General features: G+C 44.6%; 1 protein-coding gene across 3 annotated transcripts in view; it reads left to right on the plus strand.

Annotated features, from left to right (window-relative positions):
- The window catches only part of FOXO3 (forkhead box O3), a 93551-nt gene extending 69333 nt beyond the window's left edge, over positions 1 to 24218 (plus strand). Inside the window, exons 1-3 of one of the 3 annotated variants that reach the window (XM_057413154.1) lie at positions 1657 to 1800; positions 6057 to 7491; positions 20058 to 24218. In XM_057413154.1, coding sequence (XP_057269137.1) covers positions 1717 to 1800; positions 6057 to 7457 — 1485 coding nt within the window. In that variant the 5' untranslated portion in view covers positions 1657 to 1716 and the 3' untranslated portion in view covers positions 7458 to 7491; positions 20058 to 24218. Of the gene's footprint in view, positions 1 to 1656; positions 1801 to 6056; positions 7492 to 19503; positions 19933 to 20057 lie in introns of those variants that run through there. The other 2 variants (XM_057413153.1, XM_057413152.1) reach the window with 2 other exon arrangements.
- The last annotated feature ends 655 nt before the right edge of the window (positions 24219 to 24873 follow it).

Consider the following 24873-nt stretch of genomic DNA (forward strand, 5'->3'; position numbering starts at 1 on the left):
CTTCTAGCCATTCCCCTACCACCAAGGTCAGCAATACTTCTTTGAAGACAGGATGAGGAGGGGAATCCATAGGGCCACCCTTCAGATGCTGAGCTGACTTTTTCTCCCTAAATCTGTAGGGATATTTTTCCCTCTTTTACTGCAGGAGGGCATGCTTGAGTAGGGCTGAGCCTGTGTCACCCTGCTTATACTTTCCAGGGCTATGAAGACAGTAGCCTTTGCCAGCCAGGTATGAAGGAATGTACCCTGCAGGACCCTGGTGCACTCTCGCTGCCTGCTTCTGCTGAACATCTGGTGGGATTTGTGGGAGCTGCCTTGGGAACTTGCAGATGATACCAAACATCAAGTATCGAAAACATTTGGGTGTCAGGAATGATTTCTTTTTCTGGGTGTAATTTGCTTAGTGCCCCCCCCCCCTCCCCCCTTCGAAAGAATATAACAACCTGGAGTACATAATATTTGGTTCTATATGGAAAACATGTATATTGATACAACATGGATGGATGGATATTGAGGGAGGACTTTCCTTATGATTTAGTTCTTGCTTTTACTCTGGTGCATCTCTAGAGCACCCTCACTACTTTATGAAATTATATATATTTTTCTAGTTTGCAAAAACTCATGGGTAAGAGGTGGCAATTCTGAGACCTTTTTGGGTTGGGGATTTCAGAGTTCCTTGAGAAGAGCAGCACTGCACCCTTACAGAGCTAGGCAGAAAATGACTGCATGGAACCAACAGATTGGTACTTCCTAAAAATCTCCTTGCACAGACTTGCAAATCCCTTTCACCAGAAATTCCTACATCTGTGCGCACAATTGGCAACTTTAATTATTTGGAGTCACTATTTTCTTGATTACTTGCAGTTGAATCTCATTGGGGACTTTAAAACAAGCAAAGTGTAAAACTGGTAGTTGAAGCAAATTTTGAGTTACTTCAGGAGAAGGCACTGATCTGGACGGGTGTGCAAAATATGCTAGGCTTATTCACAGCCTCCTGTTTTAGCAATAGCTGAATGCAAAGAAAGTAGTTTGTTTCATTTTGCTTTTCTTAAAGAAGTAAGCTTTAGTGGAGGCCCTCTGCAGGGGTGTTCACCCCAGAGGAGATTTGTGCTACAGCATTTTGAGCAAGGTGTCATAGGCTGGAAACTGAAATTCAAGTGGCAAGCGGAGCCGTGGGGAAGAAGGGCTCCCCGCAGTCAGTGGAGGTTAATAAACTGGAGTTATTTTCATGGCTACTTTTCAGTGGTGTTAGATCTGATGTCTCTCCGTACTGTATGGCCAACAGACAACTTCATATGGTGAAATTAGAACATTAAATATGTTAATAAAATAAAGTGTAATTCTCTCAAGTGAGCATTAGCAGCATTTATGGGTCTGCACATAGCATTTGTTTTTCTCCCATCATGTCCTGGTATCCCACTTGTTAAAATAAACAACTGCTTTTGATTTATAGCCTTAACTTTACAGTTTAGGAGCCTGTATCTGAAATACTGAATTGGCTACTCACTAGAAAACACTGAAATAAAAACAGACCAGTGTGTAACTTGGACTCGGCAGCCACCAGCTGCACCTCATCTTGCTAATCTTTAGGCTTGCTTTTTTTTAAAAAAAAAAAAAAAAAGTGAGGGCTTTTAAGAGTTAAGTTACACAACTCTTTTTATTTTTAAAGCGAGTGGATTCCTTGTTGCGTTGTTGAGGATGATAAATTGATACCACATGTTGCTCCCAGACAAAAAAGACTCTGTACTGCAGTGGAAGCACTTGCAGCTGGTGTCTGCGTTAATGGACGGGCTCCACAAGGTAAACATGGCTTGGAAGAGGCTGAAGCAGGCACGGGAAAGGGGAATTTTCTCCATTTTAAAGGCTCAAGCATTTGCTGCTGTTGCCTGATCGGTGCTGGGTGTTGAAATAATGTGCAGTCCTGTCCTCCCCGGGAGACTCCTTCAAATGTTCGTACCGAATGAGGTATATGGCATTTTGGCAATGTTGGAGTGGCCTCTCTGGGAGTTTACCCATTTGCAGTCATATCGGAATATCAAGGGAGACACGTGTAATTAGGACATGGTAGTTGATTTTATTTATTTATTTTTTGTGAGCAAAATGTGGCTGTTTCCATCGAGGAGCATTAACTGAACAAAATGCGGTGCAGTGGGCCAACATTTGTGAAAGCTGAGAGCATGGCCCTGGGTTTGGGCAAGCTGCTGCCACCCCTCGTGTTGCTGCCCTGGCTACGAGTAGGCACCCACCCCACTGTGCCCCTTCTCCTGAAACCACTGGCCTAAGCCATGCAGGGTAGTAGCACTGCTTCCCTGTGGCACTAAGGCTCCCTCTGCTCACACAACACCTGCCCTGCCTCATGTATTCCTTAGCCCTAGGTGTTCCTCATCTCCGCGGCTGGTCATTCTTCCCTGCAGGACCACTTCCCCAGGCGACTGGGACCCAGCTGGGCTGGGCTCACTGCCATATGGGATGCTCTTGATCTTATCTGCAGGAACCTTGGGCTTCTGGCTATTAGCAGAGCACACAGCATTCTTCAAGTCCAGTATAAATAGTAACACTAATAAAGGGAGGAGCCCATTGTATTTCTTTTCTACTCTGCTCTTGTACAGTCCATATGTTGTACCCATTGGTGGTATCTGAGCTCTTTCCAAGGTGTCTGCAGCCTGGCTAGCATCTGTCCCATCTACATATGGTCTCCAGGGCAGATGATGGAAGTTCCTTTATAGATCTTTTAAAGTTTCTCATTGCATTTTGGCATGGAAAAATGTGTTCTGTTTCCATCATCATGGCCTAATCTCTCCCCCACATAAGTCAAAGACAAATCCTCGTTAATTTGATCAGCAGCAGGTTCAAATGATTAACTGTATTTTCGGAAGATGTATTTTCTTTGCTTCCCTGCCTCCTTTATGGTTTATTGCATGGTCATATATTACTAATGCATGTGGTTGTGAACAAAGATTGTCCCATGATATTTTCCTATAATTTAAGTAGCTGGGAACATTATTTGACAGCTCCGAAACCAGGTAGAAAATACAGTTATTTCCATCCTATGCAGCCTGGTAGCACAGCACAACAGCCTTTACTAATGTGAGTTGTCAGTCTTCGTGACTCCTGTAGCAAAACTCGCATGTGAAAGGATAATAGGATCCAGCCATAATTTGATTTGGCAGAGCATCCAACACAAGGAGAAACCAAGAAACTCAGATACTGTTGCTGAAGAGGTTAGCGGAGGAGATTACGTGAAAGAAGTGGGTTTTAAGGCAGTGTTTGAACAGAGGGTGGAGATAGGGTACACAAAAATAAATTGGCCCATAATTATGCTTAAGGAAACAATCTTCCTACAGAAGAAAAGTAAAGAAAAACAGAAGCTGGAGTGTAAGTAGCATATTGCTTAATGTAAAGGAAAACAAACTGCTCAGATTTTTTATAACCACCAGTTTTCAGTGCAGAAGTATTATTACATTATTATTTGAGCAATACCAACGCTGAGCAAAAAGGTATAATAAGAAGAAAATTACACTTGTGCTTACATGTATCCACACATGCAGGACCCCTCATCCTGAAAGGTGCCTCAGTCTCACAGTTTTACCATTTAGGACTTTTCATGGGTTTAGAGTGAATAGTTTCATGCTACAGCTACCACCAGCACAAATAAGCCATTTTATGATGAGAATACTAGAGGTTGAGAACTGTTAGCTGCTGGCACTTTGGCTGAGTGTTTTTATATCTGAAGCTATGTGGCACACTGTGTATGCCACCTTGGGTGTTTCTTTTCTGTGTTTTCTAAGATTTTTGTCATAAGAAGGAGTCACAATGCTGTGTATTCTTATACCCAGCATTTATAGGTGGGGAGCAGCATGGTTTGCATATCTCTTGTAGCCATGTGTAGTGGTCTAGCTTTGGGTGTCCTCACCCTGTCGCTGGCTCTTCATGAGGAGAGATCCGCAGGCAGATGTTCTCACAAGTGGTTGTCCATGAAAGTACTGGGAGATGAATGTGAGAGCTACCCGCACTTGATGCGGTACAAGCTGGAGTATCAACATTTATATTTATTTAAAAAATAGCAGTTCTCCTGCCAGTTGAGAGAAATGTGAGCAAGTAGGCAGTGGCACCTACTTATTAGAATTTAGAAACAGACTGTTGCCAGACTCAGAATGTAGTTAAAATGTCATGAGTTAAATAGTAAAAATCTCTTTCCTTCCTTAGACTGAAGAACTATTATGCTGCAACTCAATCCGCTATATTTTGATGGCATGAAAGTTCCTTAGAAAAGGACAAGTTTATAGCTGAGGCACTGACTCAAACTTCTCTCGAGTATGTCTGCAAAGTCTGGTCTGCTGTTTTGTGCAAATTGTTTAAAACGTAACAGTTGCTATTTTGAACCATGGTCCATATGATTTCTCTTTTCATTAAGTGATAATCACAACCGCGTCTGCTGTCTGCGTGTGAGAAGAACTTCAGGCGTGTTTTCCATTTCACAATCTGACAAAAACCACAACACTTAACAGGGAGAAAAAAGGCATTTTATACTGAAAGGAATTGTTTAAAAAAAGCTGGGCTGTATTACTTTATACATCAAACGTGTCTCCAGTTCGCTTATGTCAAACATCCATTTATACTAAGGATGCAAATGTCAAGATGCTCCTGAATAATTTGTTGATTGATTCATTCTTTCCCCATTTAACTCTGGAATTTTTTCAGTACTTTGTAAATGAAGGACATTTACTCTGAATGGTTTGATTATGCTGTGGTCCTGTGGACTTTGTGTTTTTAAAGCACGCTGGTAGAACAAATGTGATTTTTCGCCTCTTCATAGATATACCTGGTAATTGCCAAAATTTAAGAAAAAAGAACTCGTGTGACTTTTTAAACTTGAACATCTTTAACCTGGAGGAATAGCATATCTGTTTTGTCAAAGGAATATGGGATAGCTCCAAAAATCTTTGGACTTGCATGTGAAAGAAAATACAACCCAAACCTGGAAGCATTCTCACTAGCAAATACTACTTGCCTGTCCTTTCTTCGAGCCATATTTTAAGCCCAAGATCAGCAGGATTTTCATGTCAGTTATTTTGGTTGAAGTCTGGAGTCTTTTCACTAGGGTACCGTGTGCTGGTTTTCTTGGCCTCTTTTCTCATTCTGAGGTGATTATCGTCGTTTTGAGCCAGCATAGGCTTTGGATGGTAGCTGTTGCTGACTAGTGCAAGCAGGTAATAGGCAAGAGCAAGTGGTACATGGGCCCCCTCAAAAGTACTGTATTTTGTAGCAACCTGTACTATGTGGGGTATCCAACTGCGTACATCAGCTTTACACAGCTCCGTTATCTAGCAGCTTACAGGGACAGGGATATCGTCGTGTACTGCGTCACATCTTGTTTTGAAGACTATGAGGATAATATAGCGAGGGGACAGCTGGCCAGCTGCTGCAGTACAGGCGTAATACTGGTGCCTCTAATCAAGAGAGAAAGTACAGCTTAGTCATGCACAGAGTGCCTGTGGGAGAGGAGCAATAGCACTTGCAGTTTCCTCAAGAATTATTATAACAAATACACCACACATGCCCATGAAGAATTAAAAAGACATTTGCAAAGGCTGTGATGAGTGTGACTACCCCTCCAGTCAGATTTTTGCCATGCCTATGCAGTTTTTATTTCAAGGAACTGATGGCAAGATTGCTGATAGTATAGAGAGAGGTCTGTCCTGAGTCAAAAGTAAGGGAGAAACATCTAACTCCTTGCTAACAGGAGTGGAGCTCCTGAGTGGAGGAGTGGAGCTGTCATGCTCCTTTCCTTAGGATGCAGCTTTTGGGAGTGTAGAGACAGACACCAGGAGCACAGAGGTAGTGCAAGCATGGGGCTTATTTACAGCAGCATGCTGGCATGCTGCAGTCACACTCCAGTCTTTCCATAGTCACCACCCAAGAAACCCCCCCCAAGAGGGTCTAATGTTTTTATTCATGTTGCTGTTTTCATGTGATGTTGGTTTAATGATTGAGATTTGGGCAGCAAAAGAAGTGGGGTGCCAGTCTTGACATTTTGTTTTGTTCCTTTCCTGCAGAATTCTATCCGGCACAACTTGTCACTCCACAGCCGATTTGTCAGGGTGCAAAATGAAGGCACTGGGAAAAGCTCTTGGTGGATGATCAATCCAGATGGTGGGAAAGGCGGCAAGGCGCCCCGGAGACGCGCTGTGTCAATGGACAACAGCAACAAGTACACAAAGAGCAGAGGGCGAGCGGCTAAGAAAAAGGCAGCCCTGCAGACCGCCCAGGAGGCGAGCGAGGACAGCCCTTCTCAGCTCTCCAAGTGGCCAGGGAGTCCCACCTCCCGCAGCAGCGACGAGCTGGATGCATGGACAGATTTTCGCTCCCGTACAAATTCCAATGCCAGTACGATCAGTGGCCGCTTGTCACCAATTTTGGCAAGCACCGAACTAGATGAAGTCCAAGATGATGATGCTCCGCTTTCTCCCATGCTATACAGTAGTCCATCGAGCTTGTCCCCTTCAGTAAACAAACCATGTACTGTGGAGTTGCCTAGGTTGACTGATATGGCTGGGACAATGAATTTGAATGATGGACTGACAGATAACCTCATGGATGATCTCTTAGACAATATAACACTTCCTCCCTCCCAGCAGTCACCCACGGGAGGGATGATGCAGAGAAGCTCCAGTTTTCCTTATGGTTCCAAAGGTTCAGGGCTGGGTTCCCCATCAAGTAGTTTCAACAACGCCGTGTTTGGGCCATCGTCCCTGAATTCCCTCCGCCAGTCGCCCATGCAGACCATTCAGGAGAACAAGCAGGCCACCTTCTCTTCCATTTCTCATTACAACAACCAGACGCTGCAGGATCTCCTCGCCTCTGATGCGCTTAGTCACAGCGATGTCATGATGACACAGTCTGACCCACTCATGTCACAAGCCAGCACAGCTGTGTCCGCCCAGAATTCCCGCAGGAATATAATGCTCCGCAATGACCCCATGATGTCGTTTGCTGCACAGTCCAGCCAAGGCGGTCTGGTCAATCAGAGCCTGCCCCACCACCAGCACCAGTCTCACAGCTCGTCTCTTAGTGGCAGCCGTGCCTTGTCCAGTTCCATCAGTAACATAGGCTTGAGTGATTCTAACAGCTTGGGATCTACCAAACATCAGCAGTCACCTGTCAATCAGTCTATGCAAACACTTTCTGACCCGCTCTCAGGCTCCTCTTTGTACTCCTCTAGCATGAACCTCCCAGTAATGGGACATGAGAAATTCCCAAGTGACTTGGACCTGGATATTTTCAATGGGAGCCTGGAGTGTGACATGGAGTCCATTATCCGCAGTGAACTCATGGATGCAGATGGGCTGGACTTTAACTTTGATTCCCTCATCTCAGCTCAGAACGTTGTCAGTCTGAATGTGGGAAACTTCACTGGTGCTAAACAGGCTTCATCACAGAGTTGGGTACCAGGCTGAAGGATCTTTGAGAACAGGGAAAATGGGCAAACAGGTCAGTGCCCCGTAGATGCGGCAAAATAATTGGCTCCTTAGTTTTATTGGAGTTTGCACCAAACCCTTAATAATAAGTACACGCTAATAATATTAATTTGGCTTTTGATGGCTTGCTATGTGTTGGTATGCAACAGGAGCAACCAAGAAACATTTGGAGGTGTGGAGGGGAATGATGCTAAGCTATAAAAGCTGTTCAGCTGCAACACTGTCAGCACGCATCTGATGCTTTGCGTCCTTCCTAATTTAGGCATGAGAAATGGTAATGACAAATCAGGAAAACCAAGGTGGAATATTTGTGGAGTTTAGGAATCACAGAGCTCCGACTCGTAGTCTTTGAAGTCGCAGCAGATGGATTCTTCTCTGCAGCTGATGCCACTGTAGCCAAGATGTGTTACATAGGGAGAGGGCAGTCAGTGGAGCAGTGTTAATGCAGAGGAGGAGAAAAAGTGCCTTTGCAAGATCAGTGCATGCACTGAGGATAGGGAGTGTGGAACAGATCTGGACTGAATTAGAGTTGTGCTGCTGCTATGCTAGCTGAACTGTCTGGTTTGGGGGGGTTTAACTGTATTTCTTGGGGAAAATCACCTTCAAACAACCAGTAAATGGAGGAATTAAATAATGAAATAGGAGAGGTGGGATCCTGGTCCCAGGAATGTCATGGGTTTAATGTTTTAAATGCACTAAAATTGTTGGTTTATCCTCCTCAGGACTGGGGTGGGTATCCCCTATAGGGGTGCTGGGGAGGGACTCTTCATTAGAGACTGTAGTGAAAGGACAAGGGGTAATGGGTTAAAACTTAAACAGGGGGAGTTTAGATTGGATATATGGAGGAAATTCTTTCCTGTTAGGGTGGTGAGGCACTGAGATAGGTTGCCCAGGGAGGTTGTGAATGCTCCATCCCTGGCAGTGTTCAAGACCAGATTGGATGAGGCCTTGGGTGATACGATTTAGCGTGAGGTGTCCCTGCCCATGGCAGGGGGGTTGGAACTGGATAATCTAAAGGTCCTTTCCAATCCTAACCATTCTACGATTCTATCATTTTCACTTGGATTCCACCAAGAGAATGTCTGTAGGTTTGGGTTCTGACGTTGATACTTTTCACATGTTAGCCCTCTTCAGATTAATTTTTTCCAGATTGTTGTATTTTTTTTTCCATTGCTTCTTTTCCACAGCTGTGGGCATTTGAACTTGTAAACATTGTTTCTGTCATCCTTTCCTGATTCTGCAGTCTTCTGCCCATACCTCTCCCTGCTCACATGTATATGTTTACTGACTCATAGGGTAGGTGCCACACAAAGTGCCCTTTCTCCTTTCTTTATTTATTAGTATAAGGGAGTAGATTTCAAAATATAGTAGGATAAAAGGTTAGCTATAAATAATTGAAAGTGTTCTGTTAACTTCAGAATAATATGTAGAGTATCCCAGTGGTGAGGTTAAACAAGGTATTCATTCACTTGGCAGCTTACTTCCAACTCCCTAATTTTCTAGATGAAGGATGGAAAGGAGTTGGTGTCTTTGACTTTATGTTTCTTAATCTGCCCCTTTCATCTTTAATTGAGTTTTCATTCTTGTGTTTCACAGTTAGATGTTCAAGGGGAAGCTCTGCAGTAGGTGAACCTCCTGAATGTCTTCTTGTGTGTATGGAGTACCCCAGGAGATGTGTGCTGTGATCTGCTGTCTATGAGGGACAACAGGACTGCACAGGAGTCCTCCTTTCAGCAGTTCTGCAAAGCAGCATGCTCCAGTGGAGCGGTTGGTTTGTGCAGTCTTTTCTCTGTCAGTGGGAAATTTTCCTCTGGTTCTTTCTCATTTTCTCACTCAAAGCAAGAGCATTTCAGTGCATGGCCAGGAGAAAGGCTGCAGAGGTGAGCTGTAGAGGACACCATGTCCCCCTGACCCTGCATGTCAGGGTCCTGTATGTGGCCCTGTGGCTAGGGCCACAGCTGAATTCTGGTTTTCCTTTAGTTCCAGTGCTGGAGAGCTTAAGGAAAGGGGAAAAAATTCAAATAATTGACTCATGAACCAGGAGGAAATATTTGCAGAAGGTTGCACTTGCTGACCAGTTCTGTCTTCCTCCACGTGCACGAGCTGTTTGGATTTAAAAGCCCTTTTTACATGAAGTAAAAGAAAAGGCTGTAGGAACTTTATCACTATGAGACATCTAACAGTACTGTCTGACAGATGGGGCCTAAAAAATAGATGTTATTGACATCTTTGCTTGGCACAGGCAAATAGGGCAGTCTCCCACTTTTGTAGCTTTGTTTTCTGTGTATAGGCAGAAGTGGTGTGTTGGGAGACCTGCCTGGGCTGTGCAGAGAAGGCACACTACACCACCTCCTCACCCATGTTCACTGCTGCCTCTTTACCCCAGCCTGTGCCATTCACAGAAAGCATATCCACTGTGATCTTTTTCAGGCTGCTCCCTCTGAATAAAGGAGCTGACACAACTGTATGAGCAGAGTCTCATTGCAAAGGACAGATGTATTAATGAGACAGCTCTCCACGGCGGATTACTGTCCAGTCATCTGTGGAAGCCTCTTTCACTCTTTCTGATAAGTGGACTGGCTGCTGTGGAGTGCCTCTGGTATCAGGTGCAAGTGCAGATGATTTCTGCTGAGCTGGTTCATCAGCACCCTTCCTTGTCTGTTAAGCAGAGCTGTTTGAGAGTTTGTCTCCCTGTGATCATCTTGTATTTTGATAGGGGCTCCTCATGTGACATCAGGTGCAATCATTCTGAATTGCTTTCTCAGTTACTTCTTTGCTTTGCTGTAGCAATAGGAACCCCTGAATTAAAGTCTTCTTTTGGCAATGTTTATGACTTCCATAATGAATCTTTACAGGCGTGAAGACTGGGGAACACTTTGAGCAGAACAGCCTGGTGCTTGCTCATGCTAAATCCGTTTCAGAAGGGCAGCCAGGTGTGTTTTGCAGGCAGGCAGAAGCAGTTACAATGGATTATTGGCATACCTGGGAATAGTGAGTGCTGTGTTTGCTGTGAAAAATAAGAGAAACTTTGGAGTCAGTTTTCAGGAAGGAAAGAAAGAAGCAAGACCATGGGTATTTAGTTTATACATGCTCTAGGTATAGAGGGGGATTTACTTTGGAAGAAAATCAACTGCAGATTATTCATAGGGGAAGTAAGAAACCTGTGCAGAAAACGCCACAGTTGTGGGTTTCATGGCTGTGCATGTTTGCTGCACATAAGCCTGTGCACAGTCCCTGGAGAGAGCCTTGCCTGTCCCAGTGTGCTGCCCTTGTGCATGTGAGGCTGCTCATGCCCAGCCTTTCAGAAATTCCTCATTGAGGCATATAAATGAATTTGGGTTTGGCTTGTGGTTTTGTTTTGGCTTGTGGTTTTGTTTTTTTTTTTTTTTCTCTTACAAGAAGGAAAGGAGAAAATCAGTATGCTCTTCTTTTGCTTTATTCATTCAGCCGTAATTTTCCCTTCTTAAACTGGCTGGGCCTCTATTCCTCTATCTCTGCCTGCTTCCCAAGAGCACTGGATATGCCCTACACCTACTCAGATAATCATCACCTTGTTTCTTCAGCTTGTTTATCAATAAAGATGTCACTATCTCCTCACCTGTCTCTAGAATACCTTTTATTTTGAAATTAATGGGTCCTTCCTTAGCCTGGAGTCCCACACAGCTCTGTACTTTGCTCCGTGGTCCTTCTGAGCCAGCAAGTCCCAAGGAAGAGTAGTCCCAAAGAGATTGTTACGGGAGATTTTTCAGGACATTCACTGCTTCAAGTTCAGAAGCTGGTGATCAACTACCGCTTCGGCCAACATTTCCTCTGGTATCAGCCATCGAAGAAGTTGCTTTTACCTGGATTGTTTCAGTGATCCAGTTTACAGTAGTGCCATGCAGGCAGTGATGTTGGTAGGGCTTGGGCAGGAGGTAGAGGATAGCTCAGGGCAAGTAGGGCAGTAACTTCCTGAGACTTCGTTGTCTGAAAAACTCATCTAGGTGCATGTTCTGAGAGAGATTTTGATGTGCCATTTAGGAGGTTGCCTCTGGGCTCTGTGCTGGAGCCACATTGACTTGTTTGAAAACTACAAGTAAAACACTTCACAGGTCAGTTAAAGTCACTCATTTCCCCCTAGCATCATCTTGGTCCTTCATCTTGTTATTGTAGCAATGGAGTGCACAAGCTACTAATAGCAGTGTCATATAATGTTTGCACAATTTGATGATTAACATCTCTCATAAAGCAAAATCCTAGGAAATGTAACAAAAGATCTGTTAGTATTTCATTACTCCATATCAGTTTGAACTACTTGCCAGTTCATTAATTAGTGTTCATTCTGTTTCTGAGTGAAATTCATACCAAAGACATATGGTAGGTCTGAGGATGACTGTTCGCTACAACACCATCTTGAAAGTTGAAATAGGTAGTAAAAGATCTCCATTTCTGTGGTGTTTCAAATGAGAGAGCTCTGGACAATATGCCATGAGGAAGATGATTTTTGTTCTTTACCATAAATCTTCTTTTCTGCTTATGGAAGCTGAAGTGTGGAAACTAGAATTAGTGGACCTCTTCCTTAGGATGTTGACTGCCTTGGTACCATAGCTTCCTCCTCACTTATGTTCAGCAGGGAGGTTTTAGGTGTATGCCTGGCAGGTTTCTTACAAAGAGCCAAGACGGTTTTGGCTGACTTTAAAATATCTGAAGGAAATTCAGGAGCAGCAAATTCTTCTGCTGCACTTCTAAGAAGTTAGTGGTTAAGGAGGTGGTGCACTTCTAACATTTCACTGTTGTTTCAGCCAGCCCAAGTTTTGAAAGGTGGTTTTGTGACTAGCTGAATGTCACGCTCACCAAGTTTAGCCTTTGAACGAAAATGTCTGTGTGGAAAGCATATTTCACTGGGAACAGGGATCCTATTAACTCCCTGCTTGGGGCAGGCTCCTCACTCCATGGCCAAGCACCAGTGGCACTGGGGCAAACTCTGTGCTTGTGGCTGCTGGAGAGGAAGAAAGGGGAAAGCTGGGCAAACCCTGCTGGGGCTGCCCCCTGTGCGGTCCCACTGGCCACAGTGCCTCTGGAAGCCCTATGCTCACAGGGGCGAGTCCTAGATTTACAGGGATGCTGTGGCTTTTGCTGTGTGAAGGCAGCAGGAGCTGACACACACACACAGTTAATTGCTTATTCCTTCTGGGAGCAGGGCTTTTTGGATTTGGTGGCTTTTTAAATCTGGGTTTATGTGTTGGGGTTTTATTAACCTGGGGAAAAGTCTGTAAAAACCAGATTGCCTCTGCAGGCATGTGTTGTGAATGTACAGCAGCTGGAGCCAGGACAGCAGTCTGATCTTGTGGTTTGGGTGTTCTTCTAGTGGTGTTTTATATAGATATATTTTTTAGTACCTCATGCTTTGTCATGTGATTCAGCAGCAATAATTAGGCAGAAACTTGCTGTCCCTGCAGATGCCAAGATTACAGGATGACATACTCTCACCAGATGACAGCACAAACTGATATTTTTAGAACAGCCCACATCAACTGGTCTCCCCAGTGCTTTCCTCCCTGGATCAGCAGCACACAGGTTTTATTACAGAATGAGTCTTCACAAACCATCTTTCTCATGTGAATGAGCCATAATGATTGTTTAGAGCTGCAGATCAGTGTCGGTCCCCAGACATGCTGTTGCCTGATAGCTGGGCTGGTTACAGGTGGTTTTTCATTTTTCTTTTCTTCTTGTGAGCCAGACTTTAAATGGCCCCCCTAAAAACATTTTCTTGAAGAAGTGCATAATAGGAGATCCTTTTTAGACACATAGCGTCATGCAGCTGAGGTTGAGATCTTTCTTCATAACAATTCAGCACTCAGCCGAGGTGATGAACTGACAGCTGGTGAGATTTAAGTCTTGTGATGATGACAGGCAAAGAGCACAGGTATAGTGTAGGCAGCAGGAGTGCACATATTTGAGTAGTACCATACATAAATAGTCTTTCTCTCCTGGCCTGGGGAGGAAGGATGAAGGAAGGATGCTCATTCAATGCCACTCTGGGCTCCTGGTGCTGCCGGTGGAGTGTCAAGCAGGATGCTCCCGTCAGCACTGTCCCTGATGGAATGCCACACGGTGGGCTGGGACACTGTCATCATTAAATCAGGTACCTGCAGCTGGGTAGTGGGAACACTACTGCTGTCCAGTCTATGGGGGATATTTAATCAGCTTTTCCACTCAGATTACTGCACAGGGTGGCAGTTGTTGGAGCCTGGTGGAGCAGACATCTGCTGACCAGTAATCGGGTGGACATGCAGCTCAGCTAAAGGAGGCTGCTGTGTAGCCGTGGTTGTCTGCCTTTACTCCAGGAAAAAAGCCACTTTTCCCAGACTATGCCGTTGCATTTATGCACTTCTACAGCTGAGCTGAATATCTTGCCTGTTGTTTTTCCCTTGTACTATCTGCTTCTGCTGGCTTTCATAGGTAATTTATTTCATACAAATGTAGAGAAAATCTGGTTTGAGGAAGGACCTTCCCTCCCTTGCATTTTCTACCACTTGTAAGTCCTAATAGAGGATGTCCTGCCTTATATCAACATGGTGGAAGTCATTTTGTATGACCTGTGTGAGCATTATTGTCATGTCATTTTCAGCTTGCTGCAGAGGAAAGTGAGAACACTTCATAGCAGGGAGGATGTTTTAAATTTTTAAAATAGACTTGGTACCTGGCAGAGAAAAAGAAACTCTCTGTGAGGACATTCAGACTAAAGAGTGCGTAGCACGTTTCCATAGCACTGTAAGCCCATAATTCAGGATGTTTCCAGACATGCTGGTACCTTTTACTGTAGAAGCGGCTCTTATTCTTCAGATTCAGAAGAAAAATATTTGTCTCATCTTGGCACAGGTGCAGTAGTTATCCATCCTTTTCTGATCCACAGTAGAGGTCTCCTTCCTTGTGCCTCGGAGTGCCTAAAGAAGGCACTATTTTTCAAGCCCATGTGCCTTACCCCTAGCAGAAGTTGTGTTTTGCAAGCATTTTTGGCCTTTTTCCTCTAGTCCTGCAGCATTCTGCCTACGAGGTGCTGTGTTGGGTACCCAGGCTGACGTCTGTCAATGGCAGCGTCACCCATAACTGGCAGGATTTCCACCCCACTCCTCAGGCCCATGAACAAAAGGCAGGGGATAAAATTTACAATAAGGCTGTCGAGTAAGAAGACTGGAGACCTTGTGGAGAGATGCTGTTCTGTATCTAGCCTCTGTTGGCCAGAGCAGAGGATTGAACCCAGGTAGATGTGATGCAATTAGTTATCAGCAGTGCTTGTGCTGGGAAGCCAGCATAACTGCACACTGGCATATCTATGGGTGTAAAACCAGTTCTGTCAGCATATGGTCTTCTTGTATGGACAACAACAAAGTGACATACAGTGGAGTCTGCATGTGCCTGCTCCTCTTGCAAGGCAGTGCAGAATTTCCTATGAATCTAGTTGTTTAGTATCCTGGTTGGCCCTGATACATTAGGGAGCCTCAATCTGCTTTTCCTTTCAAGTGTGTGAGCATGGATGGACCACTTTCTGGGTGTCTCCTTTTCATATGTGCAGTGGGTAAAAGGGACCTTACCCACCACTGACAGTAAAATGAGCTGCCCAGAGGAGTGGTGAATGCTCCCTTGCTGGGAATATTCCAGACTTGACTTGACTGGGGCCTGAATAACCTAACCTAAGGCTCTGCCTTCAGATGATGCCGAGTCCCTTCCAGCCCGGACTTTTCTGTGATTCTGTAGACAAGTGGGATATCACACATATCTGTAGTTGTGGCACCTCACTACAGTTTTGGGCAAGCCTTTTGTCTGAGGGAGCTGCTAAGGAGTGAGAGAATAATCTCCTGTCTTTAGTTACATTTACTGCCAAAATACTTGATTGTCTGCTGTGGTTTGCAATGTTTGTTTGAGTGGAAGAACAGCAGCAGGAAAAGAGACACTTTTGTGCTTTATGTGCATGCACAAGTACCAGCACAGCAACTTTCTAGCTCCCATAATTTTTAGTTCTGTGCCAGCATTCTTCCTCTTTCCATCCTTCTCCCTCACTCTTTGTCCCCAGTTCTGAGCTAAGAAAGGATCTATTTTTGTGAGAACTTAGAAAAAGTGAAGTTGCAACATGCCTGAAAGTTCATGAAAACACATTAAGTTGCCAGCTCTTTTTTCCCCTTTGGGCTTCTCGCCATCACCTCAGTGTTGTCTCTCAGCACAGATCCGTCCTAGTGCATCATACACGAAGCCCATGTGGTGTCACTGGCCCACCTGCCATGGCATCGGAGTTCCTAATTTTTATTCTGCTTGAACAAAATATCTGTTGCTGCAGTTTGGCAGTATGGAGTGATTAGCCACAGTAGTTGTCTTCCCTACATGTTTCTAAATAAATACTGCGTATTCTTCAGTCTTTAGCTGGGAAACCTCAGGCAGAATATTAACTTGTAACCCCACATAATCAAGTCTTGCTTTTTGAGCCTACCCCCGTTTTTGAGTAGAAACTGCATTGCTGGTGGCAATGACAAATGAAGGGGCAGAGGCACCAAGATGAATACACATCTGTCACTAAAGGATGCAAGTTTACTCCCAAACGTTTGCTTCCAAAGTCTCTGGACAGTAAAAGCAGTTACTGGGATTTCCTCTGCCTGGGGAGTTGTTGCAGAGTGGTACCCAAGAAAAACGCTTGTTTTACAGACCTCCAAGTGGTGATACTTTTCAAGAGGCAGTCCACTGAACAGGAAGCCTTCCAGTCAAATCAGCATGTCCTTGGTAGGCTGCTGTACAGAGGAGTTGTGTGTTAGTAGCGTGGCTTCTTATACCATAATTACATAAAGGAGCACGTAACTTTTCTTTAACAGAAAACTGTATGTGCTGATTGTTATTTTAGCTTACTGATAAACTTGCTGCCAGTGCACATTATCTGTGCCTCACTCTGGGGAGCATCGATGCATCACCTTTCTATTCCGAAGAAATTTCCACTTTAGATTCTGCAATTGTTGCATAATTGGCACCACTGGGAATCAAAAGGAGAAAGCAACACATGGAAGGTGATCCTTCAGAGCTGGTCTGATGGTGCATGAGCTGGCATGGGGCTTGGAAGACAGCTATCCAGTTAAGTGGTCGAATGATTGGAGACCGAGATGAGGAAATGTTGCTGCTGGAGAGAAATCACAGCCAACGGCTTGGCCATAGAGTAAACCAAGAGCAGCATTTGTAACTGGTCAGTAGTACAGTAGAGGATGGGAAAGCAGAGAAAAAGACAGAAGGGGCATTTTATCTCCCACATAGTTGCTTGCAAGCTGAAGAAACAGAAAATACAGAAATACTTGCTTTTTGTATGGCACTCTTCCACCAAATAAGATAAACAGCATCTATGATTCAAAACATCTGTGGGACATGAGAAAGCAGTAGTTCATCCTCACCTCTAACTAAATGCTTTTTCTGTTTGTGTTTTAAAGTGATTATTTTCACCAATCATATGCATATATGTTTGCATAAGCTGTAGCTTGGTATAATATTATGGGTTTTTCTAGTGTCCAGCAGATCAGTCTTATATACCGAGGAGGTCAAAACAGCCAGCGTGTGTGTCCGTGTGTGTGCAACAGAACCCAGAAATCAATGCATTTGTGAAGGCTGCACTCTAGAAAAAAGCCTTCACTATCTTCAGAGCAAAGTCTTGAGAAAAGGAAGTCTCTAAGAAAGTATAAATTCCTCCTTCCTTTCTACTCCCTGATGATTGAAGCTGGGCTTCAGGTTTGGCAGAGGAGCTTTTCAAGGGAAAACTGAATTTTCCAAGGTGTGGCTTAAGAAGTACAGGCAGATATTTTCCAGTAGTGCCCTTTTTTGGGCAGCCTGAGAAACAAGAAACCATGCCACATGTAGGTGGGGGCTCTACACCTTTGCGGTGGCAAGTTGGCAAACGCTGCTCTAACCTACTGAGCAGGCTAGACTTCACCTTTATTGTACCCTTCCTTGCCCTCTGTTCTGTTGATTGGGTTTTTTTCATCGCTCCCTGTGCTTATACCTCTGCTGCTCTTATCCTCCAAAACAGTACGCAATAGTAAAGACCAAGAAAAAGGATCAAGTAGGGACTGGAGTACTTTGCGTGAAGAGCAGTGTGTTGCCCTTAGAGGACAGCATTGTCCTGGCTTACTCATCTGCCTCTGCAAATTCAGGGAGACACTCCGGAGGATGAGCTTTTCCCTATGGCTGTCAGGAATGTGAAAAAACCTCATGGTGGCTCAGGATGCAGCTGGAGATATTTTGGGACAGGGAGAGAGGACCACTGGGGAGTTGTGCTTGAGGACCGCTGATAAATGGAGATGTAGCTGGAGTTGTTGCTTCCCTGCCTGATACAGTTTTCATGGCTATGAAGCAGCAGGCCACTAGCTCAGGGTTAGCAGAGGCTTTTTGTGGAGAGAACGGAAAGCGAGAGTTTGTGAGTCTATTGTGGACTTTAATGGGGTAATTTGAAGGCAGGCAGATTGAGACTTTGATCTCCTTCTTTTCATTTTTTAATCCATTTGCAAAGTCCCTGTAAACAGAACTGTGAAATTGAAGTTGGGTTTAGTTCTGCTAAACAAATTTCACCTCAGCTGTGTGAACGTTGGCACTGTCTGCAGGATGGGTGTCCTCAGGAAAATATACAGGGCAATGCCACTTCCACAAATGGTGCCCATCATCATCTGTCCTCCAGCTTTTTCTCTTATCACTTTGGTTCGTATTACATTTTCCATGAATTTTTAATTTAAACATCGAGCTCTACTCTAGTAGCACTTTGGTACTTTCTCTGGAGTTTCTGTACTCATTTACTTTCAGTTAATGGCTCCATTCAAAGTCAGCAGGACTCCTCACATGAGCTGAAGCTAAACCTGTTCTCAGCAAAACTAGTGGCTGCCTGAGAGCAAGCCAGCTTTCTGGGCTGCTGCATGCAGGAAGTGAGCCTTGCCTTCCTTCAGATGAGGGTGTGCTTTGGGAAGTTGCCCGCTTCCAGCCCCCTGGTGCTAAGACTTTAAGGAGAAGAAGAGAAAAGGGCATGCACTCATTTGAGCGGCATACAAGCTGCTAACCAGGTTTTACTGGGGGCTACCAGGCCTGTCTGGGTGGATATCTTCTGCTGACCTTGTTACGGCCATCAGGACGCACCAAATGGAGTGGTTGCCAGGCAGTCACATTAACGAACGGCTAGCGTTAATTTGCCCTTTGAAAATGAAGAAATCAATATGTTGATCCAGGCGGAAATCCCTTTACTCACAAAACAGTCTACCCCAAACCCTTCCCCATAATTAAGGCTAAAGCCAAATTTTGTTTGGGTGAAACATGCAATCTGTCTGCTTCCTAAGCTCTGCTGAATGAAGTTCTTCCCTGATGGCACAGGGAGCAGCTGTCATGCTGTTGCTCTAATAACCATGAGACAAAATGATTAAATTTCCGTCAATCATTTAGCATTATCAGAATAGGTCATTTTACTAAAATATTATCATAGTATCCATGCCGGGCACCTTAGAATGGAGAGAGACAGTGATAGTCGTCTCGTGACAGCCTTTAAGTGATCTGCATTGCAGGAGGTGCTGTTCCTGATTAATCCAGCAGTTATGCTAAATCCACCATTTTTCATGAGTGTGCCTGATACCAGGATCTTTGAGAATAAAGACATTCCTGTAATCAACTCAGATGGCTTTTTGGTTTCAGCAAGTCTCCATTTGTGCTTGCACTGTGTAAAAAAGTCACCAATCATTCACCTTGGAGAAAATCCTCAACGAGTTGTAGGGGGTGTGGGGACTAAGCCCACACCAATGGCTTTCAGAAGCCATTTCAGAAGCAAAAGTTACATGCCCAGCAGAGCAGATGGCTACCACGAGTAGCTGCTAAAGATGTGAAAGGATTTTGTGTGAATGTTTAAATGTGTGTACGTTACAAAACCCTACTTGGCACCTGCGTTCATCTCTAGGGCCCTGAGTACCTTTAAAAACCTGTCCCTTTGGCTCCCTTAGTTGAAATGATTGTTTTCAGTGTTTTACCTACCTACCATCTTGCTTTTTAGTCGTCTCCATGCTGCATCCAAGGTGTCTTTCCCTCTGCCTTGAAGTTTCGTGGCTACAGAACAAGCTGGACACTACCCCTGTTTATAAAGCTGGGTCAACCCTGTCTGTTGATGGTGTGTCATATGAGCAGGAAAATGGAAAACTCCAAAGGTCCAACTGAAATCCATGGCTCCTCACTGCTTCTCTTGAGCAGCCTCCGTCAGCTGTTCTTCAAGCGTGGTGGTTGATGTCAAACACTTGTCAGAGGATTTGTCCAGCCTTTTGGTTATGCTGTGAACAGGTGATCTGGAGAAAGGGTTTTCCTTTTCTGCTTGGGAGCATCTAAGCCAGCAAAGTAGCACACTCAAGCCCTGGTGAGGGAGAAGCATCTTCAGGCGGGATCACAGTGCAACTCACTCCTTGCTATAAGTTTGAAGCTGCTGGGTGCAAACAGATCAAAATCACTTGTCAGTGTTGGGTTTGGAGGTTTGCCTGGTTGACCTTTTTGTTCTGTGTTTTTGTTCCTACATGCAACAGTCTCACTTGTCTTTTCTGTTTTCTTCTTCCTCTCTAGGCCCTCAAACTGACACAAGATGTAGAAAGAGAACCCTTTGCCAAATCTGCTGTCAGCAAGTGGACAGTGATACTGTTTACAGCTTACGACCTTTGTGAACCCTGCATTATTTTCCTAATGAAGCAGACTGTTAACAGCCCCTTATCGGAGTGAAGATCCTCTTTTTTCTTTTCTTTTCTCTTTTTTTTTTTTCTTTTTTTTTTTGAGATTTGAACTAATTCTGAAGTATGCAAAATCTTCCTTTTCTGGGATGGCCAAGCACCTGCTGTGGAGACAATGTTCAGCACCATCCTGTTGAGAACACACTGTGTAGCCTTTACAGTAGTTACTTATCAATGAGTATGTGGTGTTTCAATATATTAATGGTTTATGGGATGTTTTAAGTTGGCTTTTCTTTTTGGAGGTTTTCCTTTCTGCCCACCCTCCTCTCCGCAAACTCCAGTTTGATTTCCTTTAGATTTTTGACCATTTTTGCTTTCTCTCCCTGGGGAATCTGAAGTACTGTGCACAAGCAAGGAAATATTGTTCAGACGTCAGGGGTTTCTGAATATACAGCATTTGTTAGTACCCATCAACCGGCTGAATTCCAGAGAGAGGTGATGTGTGTGGTCTGTTTGTTTGTTGGATTGGTTGGTTTGTTTCTTTCTTATTCTTCCCTTAAGTTTGATGGTACACCCCTGTTTTCTGTTAAGTGTCAAACCAGGGTTGATTGCAAAACCAGGGAAGCCAGCAAGTTTGCCTCTTGGCCTGTGAGGATGGACTGACAGCGGGTGCTGTTGTCTGCACATGCATGGAGGCAAAGCCTGACGGAACAGGCTCCTCTCCCGCCTTAAGTTAGCAAGGCTGCCCCTGCTGCTGCAGCAGGCTGGTAAGGAGTTATAAGCTGAGCTGCCAGACAAATTGAACATAGCCACCTCTAAAGATGTGCTTGGAAAAGCAAAAATGAAAAGAAATAATGCCACTTTGCAGAAAAGCTAAGGTTAGAGGCTGGGCATCAGCAGGGGACTTGCAGTGGCAATGCCAGGAGTTGAGGCACAGGTTGTCGCAGGGTGTATTACTACATCAGTGATCCTTTTGTTTGTTTGTTTTGGACATATCCTTGATTATTTTTTCCTTCTTACTACGTATAATCTGTTATGGCAGGAGAAGCAGGAGAAGGAATGACAAGGTGACAGTATCATACAAATGGCTTTTCTTGTGAGCATAGATTGTAACAGGATAAATGACACTGAAAGACAAGGCAGTTTTATATATTTTGCTTCTAAGATTTTCTTTTGTAAAATGAATAATAATTAATAATAATAATAATGAATAAAAGGTATGGTGCTGTATAGATCCTCTCTATAATCTGGAAAGTTTGATTACTTTTTATTAGTATCTTGGGGGGGGAGGGATACAAAGAGGGGAAAACACCAATGGTACATAGGAACTCAGTATGAAGAGGTTCTGAATAGGACAGTGTATACCTAATTCTCCAAAGCGATATATGAAGTTTTTTTTGTTTGCATAAAAGCATTATGCGTATAAATATATAAATATATTTTATTATGTACAGAAATGGATCATTATGCATGGATGTTAGGAAAACAAACTAGCATTTTAACCCAAAGTCTCAGTGCATGAGTTCCCACTGGCCCATGTCCCATGCAATGTGGAGTGACTCCCTCTCGCCACTGACACCACACATGCACAGTCACACGTGCGCGCGCGCGCACACACACACACACACACAAGCATTCGTGGGCCTTTCCTTGCTCCTTACGTTCCAGGTCCCCAAGGTGATATTGGTGAAACAACAGCTCCTAGTGTGATGGAAGTTTTGGTTTTGTATCGTAGCCCCCACGCTGTAAAGATGCACCTCCTGGTTTCTCCCTGCAGTTATGACTGTGTAGAATTTGTGCAGTTGTGGTAATCGTAGCCCTGTAGCATATCAACTCTTCCAAGCAGCCAAGGGTTTATCGTTTGCCTTTTATACAAATGTCTTTTTCTTTTCACACGGAGGTGGTCTATTTGTCAGCGTGGGGACTAGTTTATTGTGTTTATTGGAGTTAGGTGATGCTCATTGCCCATCTCGATCAGCAGCCAGCTGCCCAGGATGCTCATGTTGTACAGCAGCCACCTAGGCTAGAGGTTGCGTTGCTCATCGGAGTCCAGGCACCTTCTACCAAAACTGGTCAAGAGCTTTATCAGCAGCCTCCTCTGATGTGTAGCATTAGCTCTCATCTTCCCAGTACAACCCAAAACATGACTGTACACTGAAGGACTTCCCTCTGGTGCTGCTTCCCCTGAGGTTCTTGTGGCTGCTGCCCTGCAGCTGAGCTTGTTCCCATGCCTCATGTTTTTGGCTGCCACCAGAGCTCACACTGTGGCTCCCTGTGCTGGGACACAGCATTTGGCCCCTTCACAGGTGAGCCTTTGGTGAGATCTGGGTGCCTGCCTGAACACCACTGGCCAGGTCGCTGACAGCACCAGTAAGGCCTGACTTGGTGATATGGCCAAGGTGACCAAAATCCATCCTTTCATTTTTTTCTCTTGGTATAGATGCAGTTCTTGTCAAAGACAAGGGAAGGACCATTAGCTTAAACCAGATGAGAGCAACTTTTGCTCTGCTATGGGAGGCTAGTCCCATGGAGTTCAACAGAGCTACATTTTGCTGGCAGAAATGAGAGAGAAAATGATGGTCTGCTCTATTTAGGAAATGGAGAAAACTCCCTTGATTTAGAGACAGCCTATCAATGGCAGGCAATGAATAATAAATAAATAAACAAGGAAAGCATTAGCGTCCCAAAGGCTTAACCTGCCTCCCAGCAGTGTCAAGGGCAGCATTTCCGCTGGCAGGGCTGGGACCATTTGGGCCCCTGCTTTGGAGAACATGCTGGCGCTCATTGAAGATGAGTGGATTTGGCCAACCTCTTTGGTTTGGTTTCCGTTGCCCATCTTTGGGGCCAAAATCTTCAAGCAGGAATGCCTGGAGTCAGGCACCCAATGTCAGGGACTCCAGCATGGTTGCAGCGGGTGAGCGGCTCTGCCCTCGTTGCTTCTTGAAGGAGGGAGAGGTGCCAGGTCCCCTCAGGCCCAGAGGAAGGTCACCACCCTCTACACCCGCAGAGGTGCCCAGCAACACCCTCCCTTCCAGTGGTGCTAGATAAATCTCACTGAATTCAAAGGGCCGCTTACTTAGGTGTCAAAATACAGACTTGAATGGCTAATTCTGGGAGCCTACCTTTTGAAAATTTGGCCTTTGAGTCTTTGAACATGTTTATGCTAAGTTTTCCTTCTGAAACTGTGTAAAGCAGATAAAGGTGCAGAGCAAAGACATAGTCACTGTTTAAACACTTAGTATAAAAAAAGGTCTAAAAAGGTGACGTTTATGCAGTTCCTAGTCACAGGTTTGGGACTTGATACAATGATTTTGTAAAAAAATGTTATCTCGACAATAGTGGGATAGTTGACCACTGCTTAACTCCGGACATTTTTGTGCCACCGCTTCAAAAAGTTCTTTTTTAGGTCATGTATTTCTCTAAAATGATGTCATTGCTTGGCAATTGGTGTCCTGTAAGCGTTTCCAGTACACGACATACCTTTGGAATTGCCAACACATGCGAAGGGGGACCAGATACATTTCGTTACTATGGGCTGGAAAAAATGGATTGTACATTTGGCTTCACATGTTTAACTTTTTTTAAGGAAAAAAAAGTTGCATGATTGGAAAAAAATATGTATACAGTATCTGTAGAACTGTTTTATCTGTTTTTGTTTCAAGCCATGTAAATTGGAAGAATATTAAATCCACAGCCTTATCGCGCATGGCCGTCGTTACATACCGAAGAGCTGAACAGTTTATACTTTTCATTTGGGCTATCTTGTACTTTCATTTGAAAGCAGACACTCTCACGTTGCAGTCTTACTGAGGATTTTATATTTTAAGAAAAAGAAAAAAAGATGCTGCCCTGGAGGAATATACTACCTTACTACACAGAGGTTGGAAGGAAGTTTGTTTTGGAGCAAAACCTGCCCCTTTCCGAGCGAAGTAGAGATGCAGTGCTTACTCCACTTGGTGTTAGTAGATATTGCCTTGTGTATTCCATTTTAAATTGTAATCTAGTTTGTAAAAGAGATGGTGACGCATGTAAATAAAGCATAATGGATCTCTACATTGCACATTTGCCTTCGCTCTGTTTTGCTGTGTCACGGACAGAGATCTGAACGCAGGCCCTGGAGAAGCGGTGATTTCCAAATGGGTGAAACCGGCTGGTAGGGGGGGTTGGGCTGGGGAGGGGGCTTGATACTGCATCTGCTTGAGTCTGTAAATGCACTTCAGCCAAGCCAGCATAGTTTTGGTGGTCAGATAACCCCTAATGGGATCATTTACTGCTGCTAAACGTCACGGAGTTCACTTCATTTTGGGGTCAGGATTGTTGTCCCCTGGGGTGGCGGCTGCACCCCGCAGCTGCAGCCTGGCTTGCCCGTCCCGGGAGACAACTGTCCCAACTGCACATCGTTACACCCCCCTGCGGGCTTGGCTGGGCTTCAAGCTGTCTTTGAAAAACGCCTGGAGTACTTGAAACCACCCATTTGGGATTTGGGGTAAGAAAACCAGCAGCCTGACTTCAGCAGAAAGTTATAGCAAGGGCTCTGGCCAAGGCGCGGGAGAGCGTGCTCAGAAACATGAGCCATGTTGGCGGAAAACACTTCTCCCCCCCCGACGGCAAGCCGCAGATGTATATGGGGGGTTTGGAGTCGTTTTTCCAGAGCAAGTGATGATACTTTGCAGAAAGAGGAGACTCTCCTTGCAGCAGGGAGAGGGTTCCCATGA

The sequence above is a fragment of the Pezoporus wallicus genome, unplaced genomic scaffold (genome assembly GCF_028554395.1).
Source record: "Pezoporus wallicus isolate ANWC-B61680 ecotype Strahan unplaced genomic scaffold, APGP_CSIRO_Pwel_v1 contig_7505, whole genome shotgun sequence".
Classification (NCBI taxonomy): domain Eukaryota; kingdom Metazoa; phylum Chordata; class Aves; order Psittaciformes; family Psittacidae; genus Pezoporus; species Pezoporus wallicus.